Source organism: Stomoxys calcitrans, chromosome 5 (assembly GCF_963082655.1).
Source record: "Stomoxys calcitrans chromosome 5, idStoCalc2.1, whole genome shotgun sequence".
Classification (NCBI taxonomy): Eukaryota; Metazoa; Arthropoda; class Insecta; order Diptera; family Muscidae; genus Stomoxys; species Stomoxys calcitrans.
Genome location: NC_081556.1, coordinates 18,539,128 through 18,564,904, shown reverse-complemented (window position 1 = coordinate 18,564,904; position 25,777 = coordinate 18,539,128). Strand labels below are relative to the sequence as shown.

The 25,777-nt window shown below is 38.4% G+C and overlaps 4 protein-coding genes across 11 annotated transcripts in view; 1 reads left to right on the top strand and 3 right to left on the bottom strand.

The window, feature by feature from the left end:
- Nucleotides 1-120: 120 nt before the first annotated feature.
- On the bottom strand, nucleotides 121-3,112 carry LOC106084330 (DET1 homolog). Its single transcript, XM_059368636.1, has 3 exons — nucleotides 2,099-3,112; nucleotides 848-1,164; nucleotides 121-777 (listed from the first exon to the last, which is right to left on the bottom strand). The coding sequence occupies exons 1-3, from the start codon at nucleotides 3,038-3,040 to the stop codon at nucleotides 381-383; spliced, it is 1,656 nt and encodes a 551-aa protein (XP_059224619.1). The 5' UTR covers nucleotides 3,041-3,112; the 3' UTR covers nucleotides 121-380.
- A 296-nt stretch (nucleotides 3,113-3,408) lies between these two features.
- LOC106084327 (general transcription factor 3C polypeptide 3) overlaps nucleotides 3,409-25,777 on the top strand; it is a 237,951-nt gene continuing 215,582 nt past the window's right edge. Inside the window, exon 1 of the mRNA XM_013247924.2 lies at nucleotides 3,409-6,403. Coding sequence (XP_013103378.2) covers nucleotides 3,518-6,364 — 2,847 coding nt within the window. The 5' untranslated portion in view covers nucleotides 3,409-3,517 and the 3' untranslated portion in view covers nucleotides 6,365-6,403. The remainder of the gene's footprint in view (nucleotides 6,404-25,777) is intronic.
- On the bottom strand, nucleotides 9,239-10,433 carry LOC106084332 (uncharacterized). The gene is made up of 2 exons (XM_013247932.2): nucleotides 9,530-10,433; nucleotides 9,239-9,461 (listed from the first exon to the last, which is right to left on the bottom strand). Exons 1-2 carry the CDS (start codon nucleotides 10,351-10,353, stop codon nucleotides 9,293-9,295), a joined length of 993 nt encoding a protein of 330 aa, XP_013103386.2. The 5' UTR covers nucleotides 10,354-10,433; the 3' UTR covers nucleotides 9,239-9,292.
- The window catches only part of LOC106084326 (mucin-2), a 198,202-nt gene continuing 187,508 nt past the window's right edge, over nucleotides 15,084-25,777 (bottom strand). For 6 of the 8 annotated variants that reach the window (XM_013247917.2, XM_013247920.2, XM_013247918.2 and 3 more), the window contains one exon: nucleotides 20,398-21,837. In XM_013247917.2, coding sequence (XP_013103371.2) covers nucleotides 21,234-21,837 — 604 coding nt within the window. In that variant the 3' untranslated portion in view covers nucleotides 20,398-21,233. Of the gene's footprint in view, nucleotides 15,241-20,397; nucleotides 21,838-25,777 lie in introns of those variants that run through there. The other 2 variants (XM_059368631.1, XM_059368632.1) reach the window with 2 other exon arrangements.

Below are 25,777 nucleotides of genomic sequence, written 5' to 3'. Positions count from 1 at the left end.
ATGGTCTGTCACCATCATATCAACTCAGTTCATGTTACGAAAAGCCTCTTCAATGTCCAAGAAGGTCGCCAAAAAAGAATTAAAAAGAAAAGTTTTATTTTATTACAATTTACAACATTTGATTAATAAAAAAACACCGTATACAAGTTACTTTACTTTTTGCCCCATTTTCGTTCTTTTATGCAGCATGAATAGTTACAGTAAAAAATATTACTATACTATATTACTTTATATAAACATAATAAATAGGAGACTTTTTCTTTTTATTGGTAGAAAAACTACCTTAAATTGTTTCCCCGGCCATCATCAAAAATAGAGCATGTATTTCGGAAATTGTTTCAATTTCTTACCGCCCTTCTTATAGCAAAATTATGTGTGTATCACGTTTCTACTCTGGTCTTTGTATTGTATACATGAAAATTTAAAACATAACGTGATATAAATTTTTGTATGCTTATGAAAAACGGCTCATAAGGATGAAATATGAATGTTACCAAATCACGAGGATTATTGCCCATTTCATAATCTTGCCAGGTATCTGAAGATTTTTCCAAATAAACACGAAACTTGAGAAGATCAGTATTGCGATCACTAAATCGTATGGGATCCATGCCTATAAGACGTGGTCGCTCCAAAGTTGAAATGAAACGATCGTCATAGTTGAAAAGTGAATAGTCCAGATAGGGGCTGGTGGAAAAGCTCTGCGAACTTATGGGTAAAGTGGGATTAAAGCGATCAGCAGCTTCAGCCAGGCCACCGGAAAACGATTTTAGGGCTCTATATAAGCAATAAGAAATGTTGGAATAACGTTATTGTTAGAATATTATTTTCAATGGAGGGTATTTACACATCAAATGCTGCTCGAAAGAAATCATTGTTGCTCGGTGACGAAGCATGCCAGGGCATTTGCAATGAACGCACATTGCGGAACTCATCACAGTAATTGCGTAGCATCAACAATAAAGTAACCGAATTTTTATGGAAGACCTTCAATACCTTTTGCTCTGGTATATTATAGAATACATAGAATTTAAAATTTTTGCTGAATGTATCTGCATTGCCCACCAACATTTCTAAAGGCATCTGGGATTGGCGTTTTTCATAGCGCAGTAAGATGTTGTCGCTATCAATCAATTGCATCTTTAGTATTAACATGCGTTCTATCTGAAAATGATTGAAAAAATAGTGATAACATTAGAAAACTTGGAATTTTTTCAAGATATCGGGGGTAACATATCCTTAGCTTGAATTTTGTCAATTGCAGCCTATGGCATAACAGAATTGCTCCATTGATAACTTATTTCCTATTTGTCGTCTACAAATTTTAAAAATGTATTCAAATACATCCAGTGCTGCCCCCACTAGTACTCGTCAGGTGAACAGCAGAGGGTTGCTAAAGGATATCGCCTCGATCGCTGTTGGAGTTGACGTTGTCGCTTTTTCGGAGCGAATTTCTAGGATAGTCGAGGACATCGTCTTTGGACATGGTTCTGAGTCTAAACTATTTAGACTCAGCACTGCGGCAGGACTTGGCTAACTTCAGCGTCCCTGTCAGGGCACTTAAGAGGCATGACTTCCAGATTCTTTTGGATGAAATCTCAGTGGCCGGGCCCAGTCGAATGTGGAACACTATGCGCAATGTCCGCAAATACAAGATGCCCAACGACACTTGGGATGAGTCCCAGAATGTGCAGTTTCTCCAGCGCATGGTTGACATCACTGGAGGGTCTGATCAAGCTGTTTCTGACGAACCATTGCTGTCTGTGTCACAAAATGAAGGTGACCGCCTTCTTGTTGATATATCTGATGTTTTGAAATGTGCCAACATCATGTTGTGATTTCTTCACTGGTTATTCCAATTTAATTAGCGATGGCGCTATACATCTTTGATGGGCCAAGTCTTCCCCTTCACAGGGGATTCAACTTTAAGCGGCAAAAAAAGAAAAATACATCCAGAACTAAAAGTTATGAGCCAACACCATGTCCTCTTCAGCTTTATTTTGTTAATGTTCTCCTAATGAGGGAAAACTCCGAAAACACCACTAGCTTAACCCCAGTACCAACCTATAAAATTCTTACTTCTATTAACAACACTTACCAGACCAAAATGTTTATAAAACTGCTTTAGTTTTTCTTTTCTCAAAAACTCTGTGGGCTCCTCTAAGGCTTTGGTATAGAAAAAAGCCAATATTTTTTGCTTTAAATGTGACATTGGCACCGGATGAGTATGATCCAAGGGATTATTACATAGTAGCTGGTGTTCCATTATACGATCTCTATCCAAATTACTGCCATACGGTCCCACAGTGTATAGCTTTTTTAGTTTACCCTTGGCATCCAATTCAAGTAACTCTATACATTGACGGTATGTAGATAAAATGGCCAATGTACGTCCATACAATGAAACACTGTGATTGTGTGACAGCACGATGAAATCATGTTCTATACGCAGTGTATCTGCCAGGCAACCCTTGCGCAAGTCAACCAGGTGAAAGGTGTAATCATATAGATCAGCATCATCAAATAAATCTGGATACTCTTGATATGCCTGATAAATGGGAAATATGGAACCACCGGCCACCGATGCCAGCAGCACGTAATGGCCATCGTCTAGGAAAAGACTAAACTCACGATTTAAAACATGTCTATTGGTGCTGCCGGCATCAATTAATTGTATGGTGTATTTCTTTTTAAACAAAGTGCTAAACAATTCCTGCCTAATGCGCAACGAATCCAGGGAGTGATCAGCGGCCGTTATACATTCGCCTCGATACGAGCCATACAAATGGGCAGCTTTGCCCACTCCCTGATATTGGTATACCTCTAAGGATCTCTGATCATTGGAGAAAGCCAGTAGCATGCTGCCATCGGGAGTAAATTTGCGTAGAAATGACAATGGCTTGTCCACATTCTGTATGGTCAAGTTGGGAGTGATACTCTTGTAGAGAAATCTGGGTGTTGGCCGATGGTATCCAAAACTCCAATTCGATTCACGTGCCCAAAGATTATGTTGAAGATTTTGCGATGGCTTAGTAAACATAGGTTAGCGAATTGAACAAATTCAAGAAATCAGCAAAACTAAACAAATGAAATGAGAAAATAAATAAACTAAGAAAAACAGCTGATTTGACAAAATTCCTCGTTGTACGAAGGGACGTTTACATGAGAAGATAAGCAGTGCAGATTTGAGAGACCAACATATGAAGGTTCGCGTACTTTATTTGCCAGCAGAAGAGAGCGAGAGAGTGCGTGAGAGCGAGCCAGTCAATTTTGGAATGACATTTTGATGACGATATGGCGTATTGCATTTAAAACTCAATAATAACATAATGTTGTTTAAATTGTTTCATAAGTTCTGAAAATTAAACCAACTTTTTTTTTTGGCTTCAAAATCTATTATATAAAAAAAGTAATTTTGAAAAAAATCCGCGAAAAGTAAACATAGTACCAGCCTTTATGGCATAACCCTCTTAGCAGCTCGTCGGGTGTGATCTGCCTAGTGAATGACTATCGTTTCATGAAAACGGTTAACGGCGTTGTGAGAAAACGGTCACTGTGTGTTGAGTTTGTTGAACAGCTGTTTTTACTTGTTTGCATTTGTTTACATCGCATTTTGTTTCTTTCGGCCAACATGGATATATCGCTTTCCGGATCTTGTGAAGTAGTTATCGAGGAAATTGATAGCAATGATATTCCCGAAGAGGAATTATCCCAATTCCAAGAGACACAACCTCTTAAGGTATTGCAACTAGTCACAGATGACGAAGAGGAAGAGGGCAATTTGATACAGAAATTTGTGCATGGTGAAGCCGACTTTCCGGATTTCTATACAAAACTGGAACCCCATGAGGAACCAGATGATGAAGATGATGGCGAGGAAGACGGCCAACTATCAGCCGATGATACTGAGGCAATGATGGTAGACAATCCAATACCAGAAGACGAAGCCATGAAGGAAATGCAAAATGTGGACACTTCGGTAAATTATAACTATGGTGAGTCGGGCAGAAAAAAGAAGTCCATACGCAGAAATAGAAGAAATGAGACAGATTCCGACGATGGGCCATCAGCCAGTCGTAAATCTAGAGGAGGCGGCACAGGCGGTACTGGTGTCCGCAAAAGATCTCTACTCAATGCAGCGCTCCAGGGACTAATGGGTGAGGCAAATTTAAGTTTTGCCCGCGGCCAAATTCAAATGGCGGAGAAAATTTGTTTGGAGATTATACGCCAAAATCCTTTGGCCCCAGAACCTTTCTTTACTTTGGCGGAAATCTATGAGTCACGGGATACAGAAAAATTCCTAAACTTCCTAACCATTGCAGTACATTTGAATCCCAGTGATCGTTATCAATGGATACGCATAGCTGAAATGCACATAGCCCAGGGAAATTTACAAAGAGCTCGCATATATTACACTAGGGCCATTAAGGTGCACTCGCGGGACTATGATTTGCGCTTGCGCAAAGCCCGTCTACTAGATATGATGGGGGAGAAAACAGCAGCCATGTTTACATATTTGAAAATGATACAACACTGTCCGGCTGAGCGGCATGAGCTGTGTTTGGTAACGGCCAAAAATGTAGCCAGACACTTTCATGGCCTTAATAAATATCATCTGGCCTTGGAGGCCATGGAGAGCGCATATGGAGTTTGTGGTCATCTTTTCTCGCTGGAAGATTTGAATCTCTATATGGAACTATGCATATTGAATAAACACTATTCCAAGGTATTGCAGTGTCTAAGAGAGCGAACCAATCTCGAGCTGGAGACAGAGAAGGAAAATCAATTGGATTTGATATTCTATTGTGTTATACCGGATGATTATGTGCCCGACTTCAGGGCAAAACTTTGTGTGGCTCTCATAAATCTAAAGGCACATCACCTGCTGGGATATCTGATACAAAACATACACGAACACATACCACCATTGGAGAACGATAGATTGAATTTGTATTGCGACATTGCAGAGGCTCTTATGCAGGAACACAAATATGCAGAGGCCATTTCGCTATTGCGTCCCATCACCGATGGAGATCTTATTGACTGTCCCGCCATTATATGGCTGAAGCAAGCAGAATGTTTGCGTCATTTAAATCGTTGCAATGAGGCCATCGACAGCTATACCAAGGTTGTGGAATATGCTCCCTATTGTTATGAGGCAAAGTTTACACTGTCGGCTTTGCTGAAACAACAAGGCCGCCACATAGAGGCTGTGAAGGCTTTGGAACAGTCTGGGGAACATGAGGGCCAACCGTTGCATGCTCGATTATTATACGAACGTTGTATTATGCTGCAGCAAATCAATGAGATCGATGAGTTTCTGGAAATTGGCTGTGTGTTGTTGGGGCGCCACTCTTTAAAGTTTCGCAATCGTGAGGAAATGTTGGCTGCGGCAAATGGCGGTTCGTTTTACAATTCTGAAGGTCTGAAAGTCATACTGCAAATGCGCAATATTATAGGTGATGAAGCTGATAAGGCTTTGGAGATTTCCAAAACCAACGCAGCGTCAGCTAGCGATGATCTCTCCGTACACGATGAATATAAACTATTTTTGGAATTAATGCGCATTGGTTTCCTGCACAAGAACTATGGCATCTTGGAGAGAATGAGTTTTGCGGTGGTCACCACCAAACGTTTCATTAACTATCACGTTGATTTGGAACGCATCATGATTTTGGCCTGCTACTTTAACAATGACTGCACCATAGCCTTCTCGTATCTTAGAGAAATGATACACAAGAATGCCAGTTCGAAACCATTGTGGAATCTTTTGGTATTGCTGATACAAAAGGGTCAAGATTTGCGTTACCATCGCTACATAAATCGTCTGATACCGCGATATCCCCAGGCTAAACCTTTGCGCATATTAACTGGCCACTACCATTTGCATTGCAGTTCGTACAAGTATGCTCTAAATATTTATGTGCCCATATTTAAAGAACAACCCACTGCTCTCTTGGCCCTGTGTATTGCTGGGATATTTCAACAGATCTCTATGCAGAAGAAAGTATTGCGCAAGTGCGCTGCCGTTACACAGGCCTTGGTATTTGCCCATAAATATGGGCAAATGAGATCCTCAGCATTTGCCTTGTCGCCAAACAAAGTCGACGCTACAATGGAGGATTCGGTGACATATCAAGAAATAAACTATAACATTGCCCGAATCTATCACCAGAGCGGCTTGTTTCACTTAGCCATCGAATATTACGAGAAAGCTTTGAATTTCAGCCATCCCCTGTTGGTGGAACACGAAAAGATTTTAGGTTTAAAACAGGAAATTGCTTTCAACTTACATTTGATATACAAATCAAGTGGAAATTTGGCCAAGGCTCGTCATTATTTATATGAATATTGTGTTGTCTAAACATATTGGATGGATGCTACAGGAGGTCATAGTTGTAAGGTGAGCTTAAGAATAAACTATTTTTGAATATAATAAATTATATTTGCTATTATTGTTGAATTTGTATTGTTGGAAGAATTGTTTTTTAGGTTTTTGATATTTGATATGGTTTTTTTTTTGGGTATACAGGTGGGTGCCCGTTTTTCTCTACAAAACTCTTTCGTGGTGCATTGTCGGGTTGTCAAAAAAAATAATGAAACTATTCAGCAGAAGGAGGAAATTGAAGTTTTCAGGCTACTTGTCCTGGATGGGTGGATACTGTCACTTTGACGAGAGCCCAAGTAGCTTGAAGTATTATTATTTTCTCCACCGTGGGGAGTTGGACCCCATAAAGTATATATATATATTCATTTTTAATCGATCTAGCCATATCCGTCCGTCTGTGGAAATACTTTCTATTAGTGTAGTTGAGTTGGGATTGTAAATGGGTCGTATCGGTCCATGTTGTGATATAACTCCCATATTAACCAATATCCCGATTTGACTTCCTGAGCCTCTAGAGGGCTCAATTATTATTCGATTTGGCTGAAATCTTGTACAGTGACGTGTTCTATGACATTTAACACATGCGCCAGGTATGGTTTGAATCGGTCCAAACCATGATATAGCTTCCATATAAACGGATCTCCCGAAAATACATCTTGAGCCTCTAGAGGGTGCAGTTATGATCCAAATTTTCTGAAATTGTGCACAATGCTTTCTTCTATGACCTCTAACATACGTGGCAAGTATGGCCTGAATCGGTGCAAAACCTGATATAGCTCCCATATAAAGCGATCTCCCGATTTTACTTCTTGAGCCTCTAGAGGGCGTAATTCTTATCCGATGTTGCTGAAATTTTGCAGAGTTACTGCATCTGGTTTGAACCGGTCCAAAACCTGATATAGATCCCATATAAAACGATCTCCCGATTTTACTTTTTGAGTCTCTAGAGGGCGCAGTTCTTATGCGATTTGGTTGAAATTTTGCACAATGGTATCTACTGTTGTAGATACCACATGCAAATGTGGTTACAACAACAACAACTATGGTCTACAACATCCAAGCCAAGTATGGCCTGAATCGGTTCATAAGCTAATATAGCTCCAATTGAATAACAATTCGTATTCATTATCTTTTGTTGGCCAATAAAGAGATACCGGGCAAAGACCTTGGCAAATGCGATTCATAGTGGATGGTATATAAGATTCGGGCCGGCCGAACTTTGCACGCTTTTACTTGTTTTAAAACAAATATTTAACTGGAGCAGCAATGTTTAGGAAGGGTCACAAGGGAACTATACTCTTGTGGCAATTTGATATGTAGGAGTTGGGGGCTAAGTTGAGGTTGGACCACAAATGAAGATTTTTAAGCCCGAGCAATTTTTCAAAATGCGTGCCAGGAGTCGCCAGTACCACCTATGGTCTTGAAATTTTGCTATGATCTCGATAACACCTTTTACACCCTACAGTTTTTTGCGATTTTCTCCCACTGTGCATGGGGCAATGCGTCTTGTAGATACAAGACCGAAGCGGAAGGGTTAAGCAAGTCCGCTTATGAAGCTGAACGCCTAGGTTCGAATTCTGGCGAGAACATCAGTAATAATTTTCAGCAGTGTTTATCCCCTCCTAATTCTGGCGACATTTGTGGGGAACTATGCCATTTGAGAAAAATGGTTTCCCAGCCATGTAAAAAAGAGGTGCCGCATTGTGGCACGCTGTTCGGACTCGGGTTAAAAAGGAGACCCCTTGTCATTGAGCTTTAACTTGAATCGGACAGCACTCATTGATATGTGAGATGTTGGCCCCTGTTCCTTAATGGAAGGTTCATTGGCAAATTTGCAGTAAATCCTCCTCTTTAAACTTCATTCGCTATAGCCTAGATTCGTCGAAAGACTCGCTATGAAATAACATCCAATCCTCCTAGAGTGTTCCTCTTCAAACTTGCTAGTCCTCGTGCCGATTAACTCCATCAAGAGACAAATATCGCAAATAAGCAGCTTTTGTTGAGGCAAGCACCGTCCAGAGACATCACCCTGGATCTGATGATCTAAAGGAGATTTTTGGCTCTACATTAGAGTGCCTCTAGAAAAAGTATCGTTGTTGTAGCCAAATGGGGAGGTGGCGATCCTGCTTAAACTCGTTCCGGTCCAAAGGAACGATAGCGCGGGAACATGGTGGCCTTAAAAGCATTTTTAAACATTATGTAACGAAAGCGGGGACAGCTACTGAGTGAATGCTTTTCTTGGAGACCAAACTCAGCCTATAATGTAGGAGCCTATAGAGAGTATTTGTAACTATCCCAGCACGGGATGACTATGTGCACCACACGGGTTGGAACTCTGAGTTCCGATTTGGCAGATGTTCATCGTCAAGCTTATCTGAGAGCTACCGGGCGCGTCCACAGATTGCGGGTACTGAAAGATTTCATATACGGAGTAACTGCAATTGCAGTCACGGTAAATCAGCGTTATCGAGTAGAGAGTCTCAATACTGAGTACCTGTGATACTCCATGGGACAAGGCAAGTTATTGACGCCTTTAAAAAAACAATGTCCATAACGTTTGTGCGGTGATCGGTCCCATGGACCGGAAAGAGCTTGACAGAGATCGCTATCTCCACAAATGTGGCTACTATAACGAAAACTTTTTTAGGTATAAAAATATTTTTGAAGATCTGGACGAGAGAAGGGACATCCGGTCCCCAATATTAATTCCAAGTCACACTAGGTGAATTTATTTTTCCACAATTGTTAGTTTAGTTTAGGAGAGCGGTAAGGGAAATGATAATCCATCGTTTCCTTATGTCTAAAAACTGCATATTGTTGATATTTTATTTCTGTCTTTATTTCCTTTGGATTTGGATACAATGAGAAACAAAAAATATTCAGATCTAAGATTCTCCAGACAAATCAATTGTTATGGCCATTATTGGTCATCATCATGTGACCAGTACTCTCAACATTATCAAAAAGTTGTAGAAGTTCTTCTTCTTTGCGTTTAATTCTGGCTTTAATGTCCTCAATAGATTCGGTCACAGGTAACTGGCGATTTAAAAGTTGGTCCATGGAATAAAGAAGCCTGTAAGACACAATCACAATGAAATCAAAAAGTTCCAAACATTTTTTTCAACAAGTTTTTAAACATACTTTCGTCCTTCTTCAAAAGAATCTTGGATTTTATGTGGCTTCTTGGAGACATATGACTTTTCCAGGAACTCGTTTAAATCTGTGATGTGTTCCTCTTGCCTCTTTGCATGTTGCTCAAATTTCCGTTTGGCTTTCAGCATTTGTTTAGTCTTTAAATCTTTGCGCAGTTTTTCAATTTCATTAATTATGCGTTTCGAGGGAGTGATAATTTTTATATCACCCACCACCAACGAATGATTAAGAATTTCATCTTCTTCTGCTTGAATGCCCATGTCAACACCCAACAGCGGCGGATGTGACAAATGCAAAGGATTATCTAAGCATATGAACTGCTCTTGGGAAATAAGATTTAACCGAGATTTGGAATCTAGTTTAGGCCGAAAAGATGCACCCAGCTTTGGTAGAATATTTGATTTCTTGGCTCCCCTCACATCTCTGCATTTATCTTTGTTGCCATAGTTGAAAGTACCTTTAGGTGCCGGGTTTGGCAATTGGTCTGAGGAGGATTTCACTGATCTTAAAGGACGACTGCTTTGTTTTAAGGGTCTTGCCGTTGGTGGTGGTGTTACCATCATTTTGGACTTTACCACAGTTAAGCGATCATTGGCTATTTTCTTTTGTATTACTTTAGGGTTTTTTGAATTAGCCATTACTGCAATTGATGAAATATTAGTTCCAGGATTGCCTTTTCTTCCTGCTACAATGTTCCATGACTCACAATTTGTTCTAGTTGAGTTTGGATATGTAACAACGAATTTTCTAGGCAACCGTTGTGCTGGTTGCACGTTTTGAATTGGTCGAAATTTGCCTCTGGTTGTGTTCATTTTTCTCGAAATTAAATTGAAGATAATTTATAAGAAATATAAAAAGACAATGTATTGAAGGAATTGATTTTTCAATTTGAAATTTATGTTAACAAGTATTTAAAAGCATGGAAGGAAATTAAAAAAAAAAACAAGTAAAAGCGTGCTAAGTTCGGACGGGTTGAGTCTTATATACCCTCCACCATTGAAATTGCGCCCTCTAGTGGTTGAAGAAGTCAAAATTCAAGATAGGTTTATATGACAGCTATATCAAAACATGAACCGATATGGCCCATTTACAATCCCAGCCGACCTATACGAACAAGAAGTATTTGTGCAAAAATTTTAAGCGTCTAGTTTCACGCCTTCGAAATTTAACGTGCTTTCGATAGAAAGACGGACGGACAGACAGGCGAATGGACATGGCTAGATCGACTTAAAATGTCATGACGATCAAGAATATATATACTTTATGAGGTCTTAGACGAATATTTCGAGGAGTTACAAACAGAATGACGAAATTAGTATACGCCCATCCTATGGTGAAGGGTATAAAAATATTTGATAACTTTTTCCAAACACACTTCAGTGGTTTTAAACACAAATTTGAATTAAATGTTGGTTATTATTTAGTTAGGTTAGGAAAGAATGGCAGACCTTAACATACTCACTTAGACAATTTTATGTCTATTGCAAACGACCACGACCCCCGCACTAGCAATCCGAGCGCGCTACCAACTCGGCTACTGGAGCGTCTAAAATTGAGCTAAGCGGGAAAATTTTTCTTATTATAGATTATAAATAGCAGACTAAATAATAAATAGAACCTGTGTCTAAATCTTGTCGGACTTTAATTTTATATACTTACTAAAATATCGAATACAACAGCAAGACATTTAAAAAATATATATGATAACTACATATAAACCATGACGGATTTTGATGAAATTTTGAACACATATTGGAACGTCAAATAGAATACTTCATGCTAAATTTGTTTAAAGATCGGACCAAAATTGTGGCTTCTACAGTCGTAAAAGGCCATATCGAATAAAAGATATATAAGGGGGCTATATCTAAATGGACCGATTTTGATGGAATTTTGTAAAAGCATTAAGGCGTCTAACAAAGTACCTCATCCAAAATTTTGTAAAGATCGGACCAAAATTGTGGCTTCTACAGTCTTAAAAGGGCATATAGGATGATATATATATATATACAGGGTGGCTGATGAAAGCCGCTACCAAAAAAAAATGTAATAACTTTTTTTCTATTTAATAATAATAATTTAATAATTAATTTAATTAATTAATTAATTAATTTAATTAATAATAATTTAATAATTAATTTAATAATTTAATTTAACATGAATAAAAGAAAAATGTATTCCATACACCGAAAAAAAAATGTAGCAATATTCATCATTGTAGCAATATTCATCAGCCACACTGTATATATATATATATATATATATATATATATATATATATATATATATATATATATATATATATATATATATATATATATATATATATATATATATATATATATATATATATACATTGTGCACAATTCAAGACAATTTGAATCATAATTACACCCTCTAGAGGCTCAAGATGTATTTTCGGGAGATCCGTTTATATGGGAGCTATATCAGGTTTTGGCCCGATTCAGACCATACCTGGCGCATGTATTAAATGTCATAGAACACGTCACTGTACAAGATTTCAGCCAAATCGAATAATAATTGAGCCCTCTAGAGGCTCAGGAAGTCAAATCGGGATATTGGTTAATATGGGAGTTATATCCAAACATGGACCGATACGACCCATTTACAATCCCAACTCAACTAAAGACTGATTTCTCGATTTTATATCTAGTGCCCCTAAAGGCCCAATTATTGTCCGATTTAGCCAAAATTTGGGTCAGTGAGTTGTGTAAGGGTCTTTAACATCCTTCTTCAATTTGGCCCATATCGGTCCAGATTTGGATATAGCTGCCATTTAACCGATCTTCCAATTTAAAGTCTTGGGTCTATAAAAGTCGCATTTATTGTCCGATTTCGCCAAAATTTGGGTCAGTGAGTTGTGGAAGGATCTTTAACATCCTTCTTCAATTTGGCCCGGATCGGTCCAGATTTGGATATAGCAGCCATATAGACCGATCTCTCGATTTATGGTCTTGGCCCAATAAATGGTGAATTTATTATCCGACTTCGCTGAAATTTGGGACAAGGAGTTGTGTTAGGTCCTTTGTCATCCATCTTGGCCCAGATGGGGCAAGATTTAGATATAGCTGCGATATGTACCGATCTGCCGATTTAAGGTCTTGGGTCCATAAATCGCTCATTTATAATCCGATTGCGCTGAAAGACTTTTCGACATCCGTCTCCTATATGGTTCAGATCAGTCTATATTTGACCAATATTTTGTTCTACCAAATTGAACAGTGACTTGTATTTATTAGACCACTCAATGTCTGTGCCGAATTTTGTCCAAATTGGACCATATTTCGATATAGCTGCTATTGGTGCATAAATAATGCATTTTTCACCGATACCCACCTACCACCTGAGGTGGTAGGTATCCAAAGTTCGGCCTGGCCTAACTTAATGCCTTTTTACTTGTTAATAACGCATATGTACTCCACTTCCAAATACCGTTCCTTTGAGTACCATATTGTCCCGATAGGTCCTCTTTTGATTTTGGACGGTACTTATGGTGCGTTTTTGGGCTTGGGGCGGTCCCTTAGGTATTTTACCCCAATATAAACCGATTTTTACGATTTTTTCCATAGAAAACTTTGAAGTATTGATTCAACCAGCACCATTGCGGAAAGAGCTTTACTTCACGAGTCCAATGATGTTGTCAGAATTTCGAATTTCAAAAATCTAAGACAGTTACAGCAATTTCGAACTGACATAGATTTGGGGTGCATTTTTGGATACCAATTACGCGATTTTGAGCCTATTTTTTGAAGAAAACACTCGGTAATAGAGCAAAACCACGTTTTTTGCCTCAAACTTCACTTCTGTATACTCAACTCAAAAAAAATTTTCGCATCAAAATTTTGAAAATTTGGGAAGGTTACCCCCTTTGCTAAAAATAATGCAAAAAAATAAAATGTTAAATTTTAAGGAAGTTTGTTATTTTACGATTCGTGTTTGAATTTCGAACTGCGGAATGCTGGAAATTTGTCTTAATTCGAAAAAATGAAGGAGTTACAGCGTTTTCGAACTTAAAAGTGACCTTGAAAATTTTAGGTCCAAAATAAATCGATTTTTACAATTTTTTCCATAGAAAACTTTGAAGTATTGATTTAACCAGCACCGTTGCGGAAAGAGCTTTACTTAGCGAGTCCAATGATGTTGTCAGAATTTCGAATTTCGAAAATCTAAGAAAGTTACAGCAATTTCGAACTGACATAGATTTGGGGTGCATTTTTGGATACCAATTACGCGATTTTGAGCCTATTTTTTGAAGAAAACACTCGGTAATAGAGCAAAACCACATTTTTTGCCTCAAACTTCACTTCTGTATACTCAACTCAAAAAAAATTTTCGCATCAAAATTTTGAAAATTTGCTAAAAATAATGCAACAAAATAAAATGTTAAATTTTAAGGAAATTTGTTTATTTTACGATTCGTGTTCGAATTTCGAACTGCGGAATGCTGGAAATTTGTCTTAATTCGAAAAAATGAAGGAGTTACAGCGTTTTCGAACTTAAAAGTGACCTTGAAAATTTTAGGCCCAAAATAAATCGATTTTTACAATTTTTTCCATAGAAAACTTTGAAGTATTGATACAACCAGCACCATTGCAGAAAGAGCTTTACTTTACGAGTCCAATGATGTTGTCAGAATTTCGAATTTCGAAAATCTAAGAAAGTTACAGCAATTTCGATCTGACATAATCTTGGGGTGCATTTTTTGGATACCAATTACGCGATTTTGAGCCTATTTTTTGAAGAAAACACTCGGGAATAGAGCAAAACCACATTTTTTGCCTCAAACTTCACTTCTGTATACTCAACTCAAAAAAAATGTTCGCATCAAAATTTTGAAAATTTGGGAAGGTTACCCCTATTGATCCGATTGGTCCACTTTTGATTTTGGGCGCTGCTGTTGGGGTAAGGGAGAGGGTCCGCCACGCGTCCGATATCAAAACTTTTTTTTTGGTCAGTTTTGATTTTGGTCGGTATTTCTGGGGTAGTTTTGGGCTGGGCGGGTACCTAGGTACTGTAATCAAATTTTTAGTACAATATTCGTACTCTATCACCGAATACCTTTAATTTAAGTCCCATATTGGGCCTTTCGATGCATTTTTGATTTTGGGCGGTGCTGTTGAGGTAAAGGGGAGCGTCCGCTCCACTTCTGATATCAAAAAATAATAAAGCCTTATGCTCCTTCCAAACCAACCTACACAATCTGTGAAAATTTCAAGAAAATCGATTAGACATAGATACCTCTGTATTCTGGGTCTTCAAATTGTAAAACGTTCCGGCAATGTCCATCCGTCTTCTATATACTTGTAGACCAATTGTCCGAATTGTCTTGTAGGTTCTCTAATGATGCATTTCTCACTGGATTTGACTCGTTATATAAAATTTGGTAAAGGTGCAGCTTCGGATCGTTGGAATTTCATTTTTTTCAAAACAGTTTTTTCTTTGTTTTATTTATTTTATTTACATTTAAAAAAGTTTTTTTTTTAACTTAAGCTAATAATAATTATTAGTATTCCTAATATGTATTAGTAAAAACTTATTGGGTGTATCACTACACAGAAAAAAAGAAATATTTTCAATAATTGTCTAGTGAAGATATGCAGCTCCTTTACATTAAATTTTTTTCAATCCTCTCCATGTCTTGGCAAAATTGCTTTTCAGTTTATTAGTTGTTGAAGGATCTAAAGAAATGAAAAGAAAAAATTTATGTTGTATTAAAAATATATTAATATAATTTTTTTTAACAAATTTAGACATTTGGGAGATATTCATACCAATTTGTTATTTTTCTTCGATCAACGATTCCATAGAATTTTTTTAAGGACATCGCCCTATGTTAAATGTATTGACTTTTGGATCACATTAAATTGGTTTAAAAGAAATTTTCAAAAAATTAAGTATTAATTTGATAAAATTAAAGTTCCAGATACCAATTACATATTTTTTTTTTGTTAAATTAAAAAATTTATTAAATTATTTTTATTTATTACAAAAATCAGTTAAAATATAAAAAACTCATTCCGTTTATAAGGAAGCTTCTGCAAATGCCATTTACTGAATACTAGTCATTTGTGTGCAATTGCAACAACTAATGGGCGAAATCGTTTTAAGAGCCGAATAGCTATTATATGAACATGCAATTCCATGGCAGCCGGTTGTACGTACTGGATTGATCCGCTGAAGTTCTTCATCGGCAAGTGCTGCCACCTCAGTGTACAACATATGGGGATACAACATCATATTACATATCACATTTTACCCAAATCTAACAAAAATTAAAGTCTCTAAGGGCTCAAACAATCACACGGATTATAGTGGGACTATACCTATTAACAGGTATATACACCAAAATTCAGCCAGTCGGATGAAAATTGAGGTTTACAGCGGGTCAGAAGTCAAAATCGTTGGTTGGATTGCAACCAGAGGCTTTGGTCAATCGCCACAATGGACAACAATTTAAATCATTAGGGGGTTTTCGCAATAAATTCGTTATAAGCACAACGTACGGCTCTTGAAGCCATCACACGTAATATGGCCGATGAGTCATTCTAACCAAATGACGAAACGTGTCCCATAGTGGATGGTGTGTGTTGCGATCTCTGGCTTTACTTTTCCATTTGCAATGCAAATAGTATAATTAAATGATATTCGCCCTAACAGGCAAAAACTTGTGGTAAAAATTCACCAAGGGGGTTAACAAAATGGGAATCTACGAAGAATTTTTTTGTAGGTTTTTTTTAGAGAACTTTAAAATCGGACGATAAAGGCGCTTTTGACAGCCCGAGAAATATTTTGTGGGGCCGACGTGACCAACTTTAAAGTTCCACACCTATGGGCCCCCTGAATTGACTACGGCCCTGGTTTCTCCTGCTGGTGGAAAATACCAGCTCAAGCTTGCTGGGCCCTTGTTATTGTTAGCCCTTACCTTGCAGAAAACTTCCTCAAAGGTTCCTGAACGTGTTCCGTATTAATTATGACGTCATCCGCATATAGTCTTGCTTTCCAGATTTTGAACAACGAATCCCGCGGTGACAGGGTCATAATGCCCAGGGGACATAACACCCAATTTTCCCCCAAAACATGACCTTATATGACGAGAAAAATTTTCAAACTAATTTCCTCTTTCTTAACTCGAGCTAGAATTTTCTAAATCTGATTTCCAGATTTTGAACAACGAATCCCGCAGTGACCGGTCACAATGCCCAATTTTCCGCAAAACAGCCTTATATGACGAGAATATTTTTTCAAACTAATTTCCTCTTTCTTAACTCGAGCTAGAATTTTCTAAAAAAGTTATATTCTTGGGTATTTTTCTATCCATTCGTTGTTAATGGGTTAAGTCAGTCTACCCATATTTATCCATCCGTTCAACAGATAGCCGAAATCACGATAGCATTCGAACAAATGAGGCTATACGCATGAAACTTTTATAGATACTTCTTATAGATGTAGGTCGTTGGTCGTTGCAAATGGTTAGAGATGAGTTTCTACCGAGTAAATGCCCAATGCCTTTTTGTCGAATATCGTCCAGATCGAATCATATTTGGATATAGCTGCCATATAGACCGATCTCCCAAAATAGAGTATTGAGCCCATAAAACGAGATCAGGACCGAGATCAATCTGGACCGATCAGGGCCAAATTGAAGACAGACCGACCGATCTCCCGAAATAGAGTATTGAGCCCATAAAACGAGAATTTTTCATCCGATTTTGATAATATTTGAAACACCGAGTTTTGATAGACCTCTACACCTGGACGATATTCAACAAACAGGTGCAGAGGTCTACCAAAACTCACTGTTTCAAATATCATCAAAATCGGATGAAAAATTCTCGTTTTATGGGCTTAATACTCTATTTCGGGAGATCGGTCGGTCTGTCTTCAATTTGGCCCTGATCGGTCCAGATTTGAATATAGCTGCCATATGAACCGATCTCTCTATTTAAGGTTTTGGGCCCATAAAAGGCGCATTTATTGTGCGATTTTGCCGAAATTTGCGGACAGTGAGTTGTGTAAGGTCCTTCGACTTCCCCCTTGAATTTGGCCCAGATCGGTCCAGATTTGTATATAGCTACCATATAGACCGATATCTCGATTTAAGGTTTTGGGCCCATGAAAAGACACATTTATTGCCCGATTTTGCCGAAATATGGGACAGTGAGTTGTGTTAGGCTCTTCGACATCCCTTCTCAATTTGGACCGGATTGGTCCAGATTTGAATATAGCTGCCATATAGACCAATCTTTCAATTTAAGGTTATGGGGCCATAAATGGCTCATTTATTGTCCGATTTCGCCGAAATTTGGGATAGTCAGTTGGTTTCGCCCTTCGACATCTTTCTGCAATTTGGCCCAGACCGGTCCAGATTTAGATATAGCTGCCGTATAGACCGATCCGTCGATTTAGGGTCTTAAGCCCATAAAAGGCGCATTTATTATCCGATTTTGCTGAAATTTGGGACAGTGAGTTGTGTTAGGCCACTCGACATCTTTCTTCGATTTGGCGCAGATCGGTCCTGATTTGAATATAGCTGCCATATGAACTGATCTGTTTATTTAAGGGTTTGGGCCCATAAAAGGTGCATTTATTGTCCGATTTCGCCGAAATTTGGGACACTAAGTTGTGTTAGTCTCCTCGACACCTTTCTACAATTTGGCCCAGATCGGTCCAGATTTAGAAAAAGCTGCCATACAGACTGATCTCTCGATTTAAGGTTTTGGGCCCGTAAAAGACACATTTATTGTCCGATTTCGCTGAAATTTGCGGCAGTGAGTTGTGTTAGGCCCTTCGACATCTTTTTTCAATTTTGACCAGATCGGTCCAGATTCTATATTTAAGGGTTTGGGTCCATAAATGGCACATTTATTGCCCGATTACGCTGAAATTTGCGACAGTGAGTTGTGTTACGATCTTCGACATCTTTTCTCAATTTTGACCAGATTGGTCCAGACTTGAATATAGCTGCCATATGAACTGATCTGTCTATTAAAGGTTTTGGGCCCATAAAAGACACATTTATTGCCCAATTTCGCTGAAATTTGCGGCAATGAGTTGTGTTAGGTTCCTTGACACATTTCTGCAATTTGGCCCAGATCGGTCGAGAATTGGATATAGCTGCCATATAGACCAATCTCTCGATTTAAGGTTTTGGGCCCATAAAAGACACATTTATTGCCCAATTTCGCTGAAATTTGCGGCAATGAGTTGTGTTAGGTTCCTTGACACATTTCTGCAATTTGGCCCAGATCGGTCCAGAATTGGATATAGCTGCCATATAGACCAATCTCTCGATTTAGGGTTTTGAGCCCATAAAAGACACATTTATTGCCCGATTTCCCTGAAATTTGCGGCAGTGAGTTGTGTTAGGCCCTTTGACATCTTTTTTCAATTTTGACCAGATCGGTCCTGATTTGAATATAGCTGCCATATTAACCGATCTGTCTATTTAAGGTTTTGGGCCCAAACAAGGTGCATTTATTGTACGATTTTGCCAATATTTGCGACAATGAGTTCCGTCAGGCCTTTCGACATATTTCTGCAATTTGGCCCAGATCGGTCCAGATTTGGATATAGCTGCCATATAGACTGATCTCTCGATTTAAGGTTTTGGATCCATAAAAGGCGCATTTATTGTCCGCAATTTGGCCCTTTCTGAAATTTGGCCCATATCGTTCCAGATTTGAATATAGCTGCCATATAGAGTCTTGTAAAAGGCGTCTTAAAGTCTTGGCCTTTTAAAAGGCGAATTTATAACCCGATTTCGTTGAAATGTGACGCAATGATTTATGTTAGGCTTTTCGGCATCCGTGTCGTATATGGTTCAGATAGGTCTATATTTGGATATAGCTACCAAAAAGACCAATATTTTGTTCCGCAAAATTGAACAATGACTCATTAGACCACTCAATGTTCGTGCCGAATTTGGTCCAAATCGGACCATATTTCAATATGGTCCACTCATCTACTGTTTCACTAATATGAATTGCATGTACACCAACAACAAACCCCTACTTGAAGCAAAAGCAACAACATTATTTCATAAATTATATGCCTTAACCTATAGTTTCTTAGAAAATACATTGCTTTCTGCTGAAGTACTTTGGACTAAAATGAATTGAAATGCTGTAAAATGTTTTAAAATACAGACTTTTGCATTTCATTATAATACTATGACGATAATGATGATCTTTAGAAAATCACTCTATAACAATATTTGCTTTAAAACCTCTTAAAAAAAAAAGCTTAAATGAAATGATGAACCCAATTAGCGTTGCCAGATGCCCTTTTAGCAGCCATGATGATGATAATGATGATGATTTCTTTAGGTTTAATCAATGCTTAATGAATTAAAAAGCCCATGAGTTGTTTTTTTTTATTTTTATTGATAAGGAATACTTTGAATTTTTATTTGTTTAAATGTATATACGATTGTATGTAAGTTTATAATATTTTTAATATTATGTTAAACTACTTGCACTACTACAAAACAAACAAAAGAATAGAAAAAAAAAAACAAAATGGAAGGGAGGGGGTTAATATTTTAAAGCCGGCAATTGTGACAAAAAGTTATTGTTGCTTTGTTTTTCAACTATAAAAACACTTTCTTATGAATTATAATTATATGTTGAGAATATAAAAAATATGTAGTTATATATTTTCAATCATAAAATATAAAAGTTTTCTTTAATTTTTATTTATTAAAAAAAAAAACTAACATATAAGATTTGGTTTAGTTGTGAGTTGCAGCAAATGTTTACATTTAAATAATTAGAAATGTTCTTTTTAATATTTGCAAAGCAATTAAAAAAAAAAGAAAAAAATTAAACGTTTTAGTTATTTTTTTTTGCTCTGTTCAGTTAATAATGTCTAGATATTATATTAAATCTGTTTTAAACTATCAACGGTATTCACAAAACTTAATGAAGCTTTGAAATTGGTTTATTTGACATATTTCCATTTTAGATTTTTCCAATAAATTTTTTTTAAAGCTCCATTAAGTTTTGTTAATACGACCGTCAAAGTTTTTTGATAAAAACATTTCGTTTCATTTTGTGTTTTCCTTTCGCTTTTATTAATAAATTTTGTTCGTTAATTTGGTGGTTATTCTTCCAAATTCGCTTCATTTCGAATCATAACATCGTTGATAATTAGTTTTTGTTCTTGAAAAAAGAGAAACTGTATAAACTTTCTTCTTCTTTTCTATGTGGGTTAGAGAAACATGTCTAAAAAACTAAATAAAAAACTAAATGAATTACATACAAATATTATTCACTGTCTCTGCAATATCAATAATCAATCGGTTAAGGGTGAATAATTAGAAAAATATAGAAATCTTTCTTTGTTTTTATAAATATTTAATATTATTTAGATTTATTTCACATAGGGTGTATGTATATGTATAAATTATTATAGGTATACAGTTAGCTAAATATTAATTTTGGTTAGCATTTGATTTTATAACAAAATATATATATATGTGTGTGTGTATACTTTTAAGGCCCAGTTCAGAACAGACCAGACCAGACCAGCCCAGCCAGCTTTGAAACCAACAATTATTGCACATGAGGCTTCTTGTAACAGCATACCACCAAAGTATGCCTACATTAGTGTATTATACTGCATATTATTGCACTACCATTACTATTCGCTTAGCCCCATCTTAACGAGACTTTTACAAACAGATACGTTTAACCCCACAATCCATACAAAATTTAGCCTGATCTAAGAGAAATTTACTGCCACATTCATGACAAAATTTAGACATTTTCATACTTGAACTCATGGTGGAGTTTGAGCCATACAATTGATTGGTTGAGCTCATGGGTGTTGGCTCATGACTTGTTGCATGATGATGTAGATGATGCCCATAGTGCTGCTGTTGGTTGGCTGTTGTTGGTGCTGTTGCTACTACTGGCGAGGTTAGTCCTCCCGTGGTAGGATGTATAGGTACATCGAAATTATTATTGCGTTCATACCGTAACATATCCTCCATGTTGTTGGCGGCATTGCTGCCAGTGTTGCTGCTGGTGTTATTGTTGATGTTATTATTGTTATACATTTGTGTCACATGTTGTTGTTTTTGGTAATTATTATTGCCACCGATCGGTGGTAAGGCATGCTCCGAGCTACTACTGGATGAGGCACTCAATTGACGGGCACGTTCCTCTGTAAGTGGACGACTAAGCACTACATTCCCTCCAGCGTTAGCAGGCAAGGTTCGATTGCGACTAGAATTGCGTGGATTGGTTAGTTCGGATGAACGTTGGCGAGAGAGACTGAAAATAGGCAAAAAAAAAGTTATTTGCAAAATTATTTTCCAATGTTAGCGAAACACCACCACAAATATTCAAATTAAGCAGTCAGAGGCTCCTGGCCCTGAAGAAATTTCAATGTTGGCGCTCAGGCATTTAGGGGATGAGGGAATAGAGTAGTTGAAAGAAACCCCTAATCGCCCGATTTTGACCCTAGTAACACCAGAAATGTGAATAACTTGAGAATGAGTGACGTGGCACCGTGGCGCCGAGGTTAGCCTGTCTACCTCACCAATGCTGGTGATATTTGTGAGGTAGAAGTTTAACTTAACGCAGATGTCAACAATGGATGCCATGATAGTACAATCGTCCGCATATGATACGAACTCTATGCCGTCTGGAGGGAAAGGAATGGAGAATGGGTAAACTCAAACGGCATGTCTACCTTCATTCCCCAATGCTGGGGACATTTGTGAGGTAGACGCATAACTTATCGTAAATGTCAACAATGGATGCCATGATAGTGCAATCTGGAATCGAGGATAGATGAAAGTTGAACAGTGCCAGAGATATCACCCTGTCTTGGGGAACTCGCTGTTTCACTTAACAATGTGTCCTGAAATACTTGGTGTCACATTTGACAGCTCTTACACAATCTTTCCACATGGCGCAGCAATCTGCGATGAGGTCAAAAGTACAAACAAGGTCCTCAAGTCTCTTGCCGGCAGCACTTGGTGTGTAGACAAAGAAACCTTGTTGACCACATACCAAGCAATTGGTCTGTGATAAGTTATGCAGCGCCAGTGTGGTCTTAGCTATGTGACACGCAGTGAAGTATTATTCAGATCTGTCTGTATGTCGCTTTTCGAACTGCGGCGGACTGTCTGCTCAGTTCTGACGTGGACCTCCTTCATCAGGAGGCAAAGATCCTACACGGCTGTTATCGCAGGTACCATCCAAATCATCCTCTTGTGGTAAGGTATCCACCGCTCAGAAGTCTACGATCCGTGGCGAGAGGTTCAGCGCTACAAGAGGAAACCTCTAAAGCAAGCGGGTCTAGACAACGGTAGCAGATACGGTGAATAGCTAGCAGGTGAATGTGAACCTTAGAGAACGACCGCCCCAAATTGAAAAATTTACCTCCGTCGACACACCAGAGTAGTTCTGGCTAAATTACAATTCCGCAGATGCCACAACTCCTACAGAGCTAGGATTGATGCCAACGTGCAGGATGAGTGTCGCGTGACCAGGGACCATCAGCATGTCACGAAGGTCATTTTCATTCGGAAAGCAAGAAAACCTTACCACACGACGGCGAAAGATTTTCGTCCTATCAATCTGTCATCCTTTATGCTGAAGACTCTTGAGAGGTTGATAGAAACATATCTTAGGGCAAAGATCCCTGGAGATTGCCTGTAGCGGCAGCAGCATGCGTATAGTAAAGGAAAATCCACAGAAACAGCCCTTCACGACCTAGTCGGCTACACAGAGGGTTCTCTTGCTGTCGAAGAATATACAATGGTAGCATTTCTTGACATTGAAGGTGCTTTAAATAATGTAAAAACGACGTCAATCATGAAGGCGTTGGAGTTTGTAGGCATCAACTCTACCGTAAGAATATTTATTAATAACTTACTTACTAAAAGGCGCCCGATAACCGAGTTAGTAGCGTGCTCCGATTGCCAGTGCAGGGGTTGTGGGTTCGATTCCCACCAGAGGCCTTGTACTGTCGCTACTGTGGCATCACAATGGATTAAAAAGTCAGTCTGAAAGGACTGCAACTCTTACCTAACCTAACCTACCTACTACAAGATGCATTACAGCAATCTTGGAATCTGTGGATCTAAACATATGGGTCAGCAGAGGAACACCTCTAGGAGGTGTGTTGTCTCCTCTACTTTGGAATATAGCCATTAACAATATATTATTGTCTCTGGGAGAAAAAGACGTAAAAGTGGTCGTGTATGCTGATGACGTGGCTATTGCGGTTAGGGGAAAGTTTCCCAGCACTCTAAGAGATATACTTTAGGAAGCCCTTCGTGCAACAGGGAAGTGGGCTACCGAAAGTGTTCTTTTCAGCAGGAGATACAAGTTTCCTGCAGTGACACCTGACTCATTGGCAGGTGAGAATGTTCCATTTATAGAAAGCGCAAAATACCTGGGTGTTTTGCTGGACAAGAAATTGAACTTTAAATCCAACATTTTGGAAAGGGCAAGGAAAGCAACTCTTGCCCTATACACCTGCAAGAGGGCCATTGGCAAAAGTTGGGAGTTTACACCGCGTATCATGCATTGGGTATATACTGCAGTTGTCAGACCCATACTGCTATATGATGTTGTGGTCTGGTGGACGGCGCTTCAAAAGTCCACCTACTGCTCAATACTCAACCGGATCCAAAGGCTGGCTTGCTTGTGCATCACAGCCGCACTGAGGAGCCGCACAATGTGATGCGCTGAATTAAATGCCTGTGGACATTGAGGCTAGACAAATTGCAGCGACAACTGCCTTGAGGTTAAGGGAGCTTTTTCTTTGGTCATGTGGCGGCAACGGACACTGTTTAATCCTTGATATAAAAATCCCTGGAGAACGTATTTCTGAACACAAAAATCGCCCTCGACTGTCGCCATCTCGTTGCTCTCAACGAGATGGCTGAACACTTCAAAATTCACCTGTTCTGGGTGCCGGGCCACAAATATATCCCAGGCGGACGAGCTTGCGAGACTGGGAACTCCTTATACATTCCAGGGATACTGAAATCAGATGGGTATGCCTCTAGCGACATGTAAGCTAAGTTTTCAGGATCAGGCCCGAAGGACAACGAATGATAGATGGGGCTGTGAGCACTCCAGAGTCCTAAACTATGTGGCCTAATCTAGACTTGAAGATGTCTACAGCTTTGCTGTCACTGGCTAGAACAGACATCTCAGTCATTATGTCCGTCATGGCAGGTCACTGTCTAATCGGAAAACGTGCTGACAGACTGAAGGTTGCCAGCAACGACTTTTGCAGAACATACGTGCCAAATATGATCTGAACCGGTCCATAACCTGATATAGCTTCTATTGGGTTGCCCAAAAAGTAATTGCGGATGTTTCATATAGTCGACGTTGACAAATTTTTTCACAGCTTGTGACTCTGTAATTGCATTCTTTCTCTGTCAGTTATCAGCTGTTACTTTTAGCTTGCTTTAGAAAAAAAGTGTAAAAAAGATATATTTGATTAAAGTTCATTCTAAATTTTATTAAAAATGCATTTACTTTCTTTTAAAAAATCCGCAATTACTTTTTGGGCAACCCAATATATAAACCGATTTCTTGATTTTGCTGAAATTTTGCACAATGAGTTCTGCTATGGTCTCCAACATCCAAACCAAGTGTGCCCGAATGGGTCCATAATTTTATATATGTAGCTCCAACAGCTTAAAAAGAGGTACCGGGTAAAGAACTTGACAAGTGCGAACCATGGTAGAGTTTTTGTAAGATTTGTCCTGGCCGAACTAAGCTCGCTTTTACTTGTTTTCGTTAGGCTGAGTTAATTTGTGTACATTTTTTAGCACCATCTATGGTGGTGCGTACCACAGATCTGTAGCGGTGTATCGCATTTGCGGTCCACCGCATAAATACTGACTTCTGAGTTTAAATTACCACCGCGAATACTAATACTCATGTTTGTATATTCTAGTTAAAATAAACACCCTTTCTCATCATTGCAAGAGGAACACCGCAATTATTATTCGAGCCAAAGTGTTTGATTGATGCGGAGTTTCCATTTTCGTCTCACTCATAACACCGCCATCGACAAAGACGATGTTAAAAGCGATGGTACACGATGAATGAAAATTAATGTACGAGTATACATACGATCGCCATTCATATCAGTGTGCTAAGCATAACACCGCATCAATTGCGTTGGCCATACATATTTACACCTCATTATTATGAGTATACCGCAAATCACTGTCTG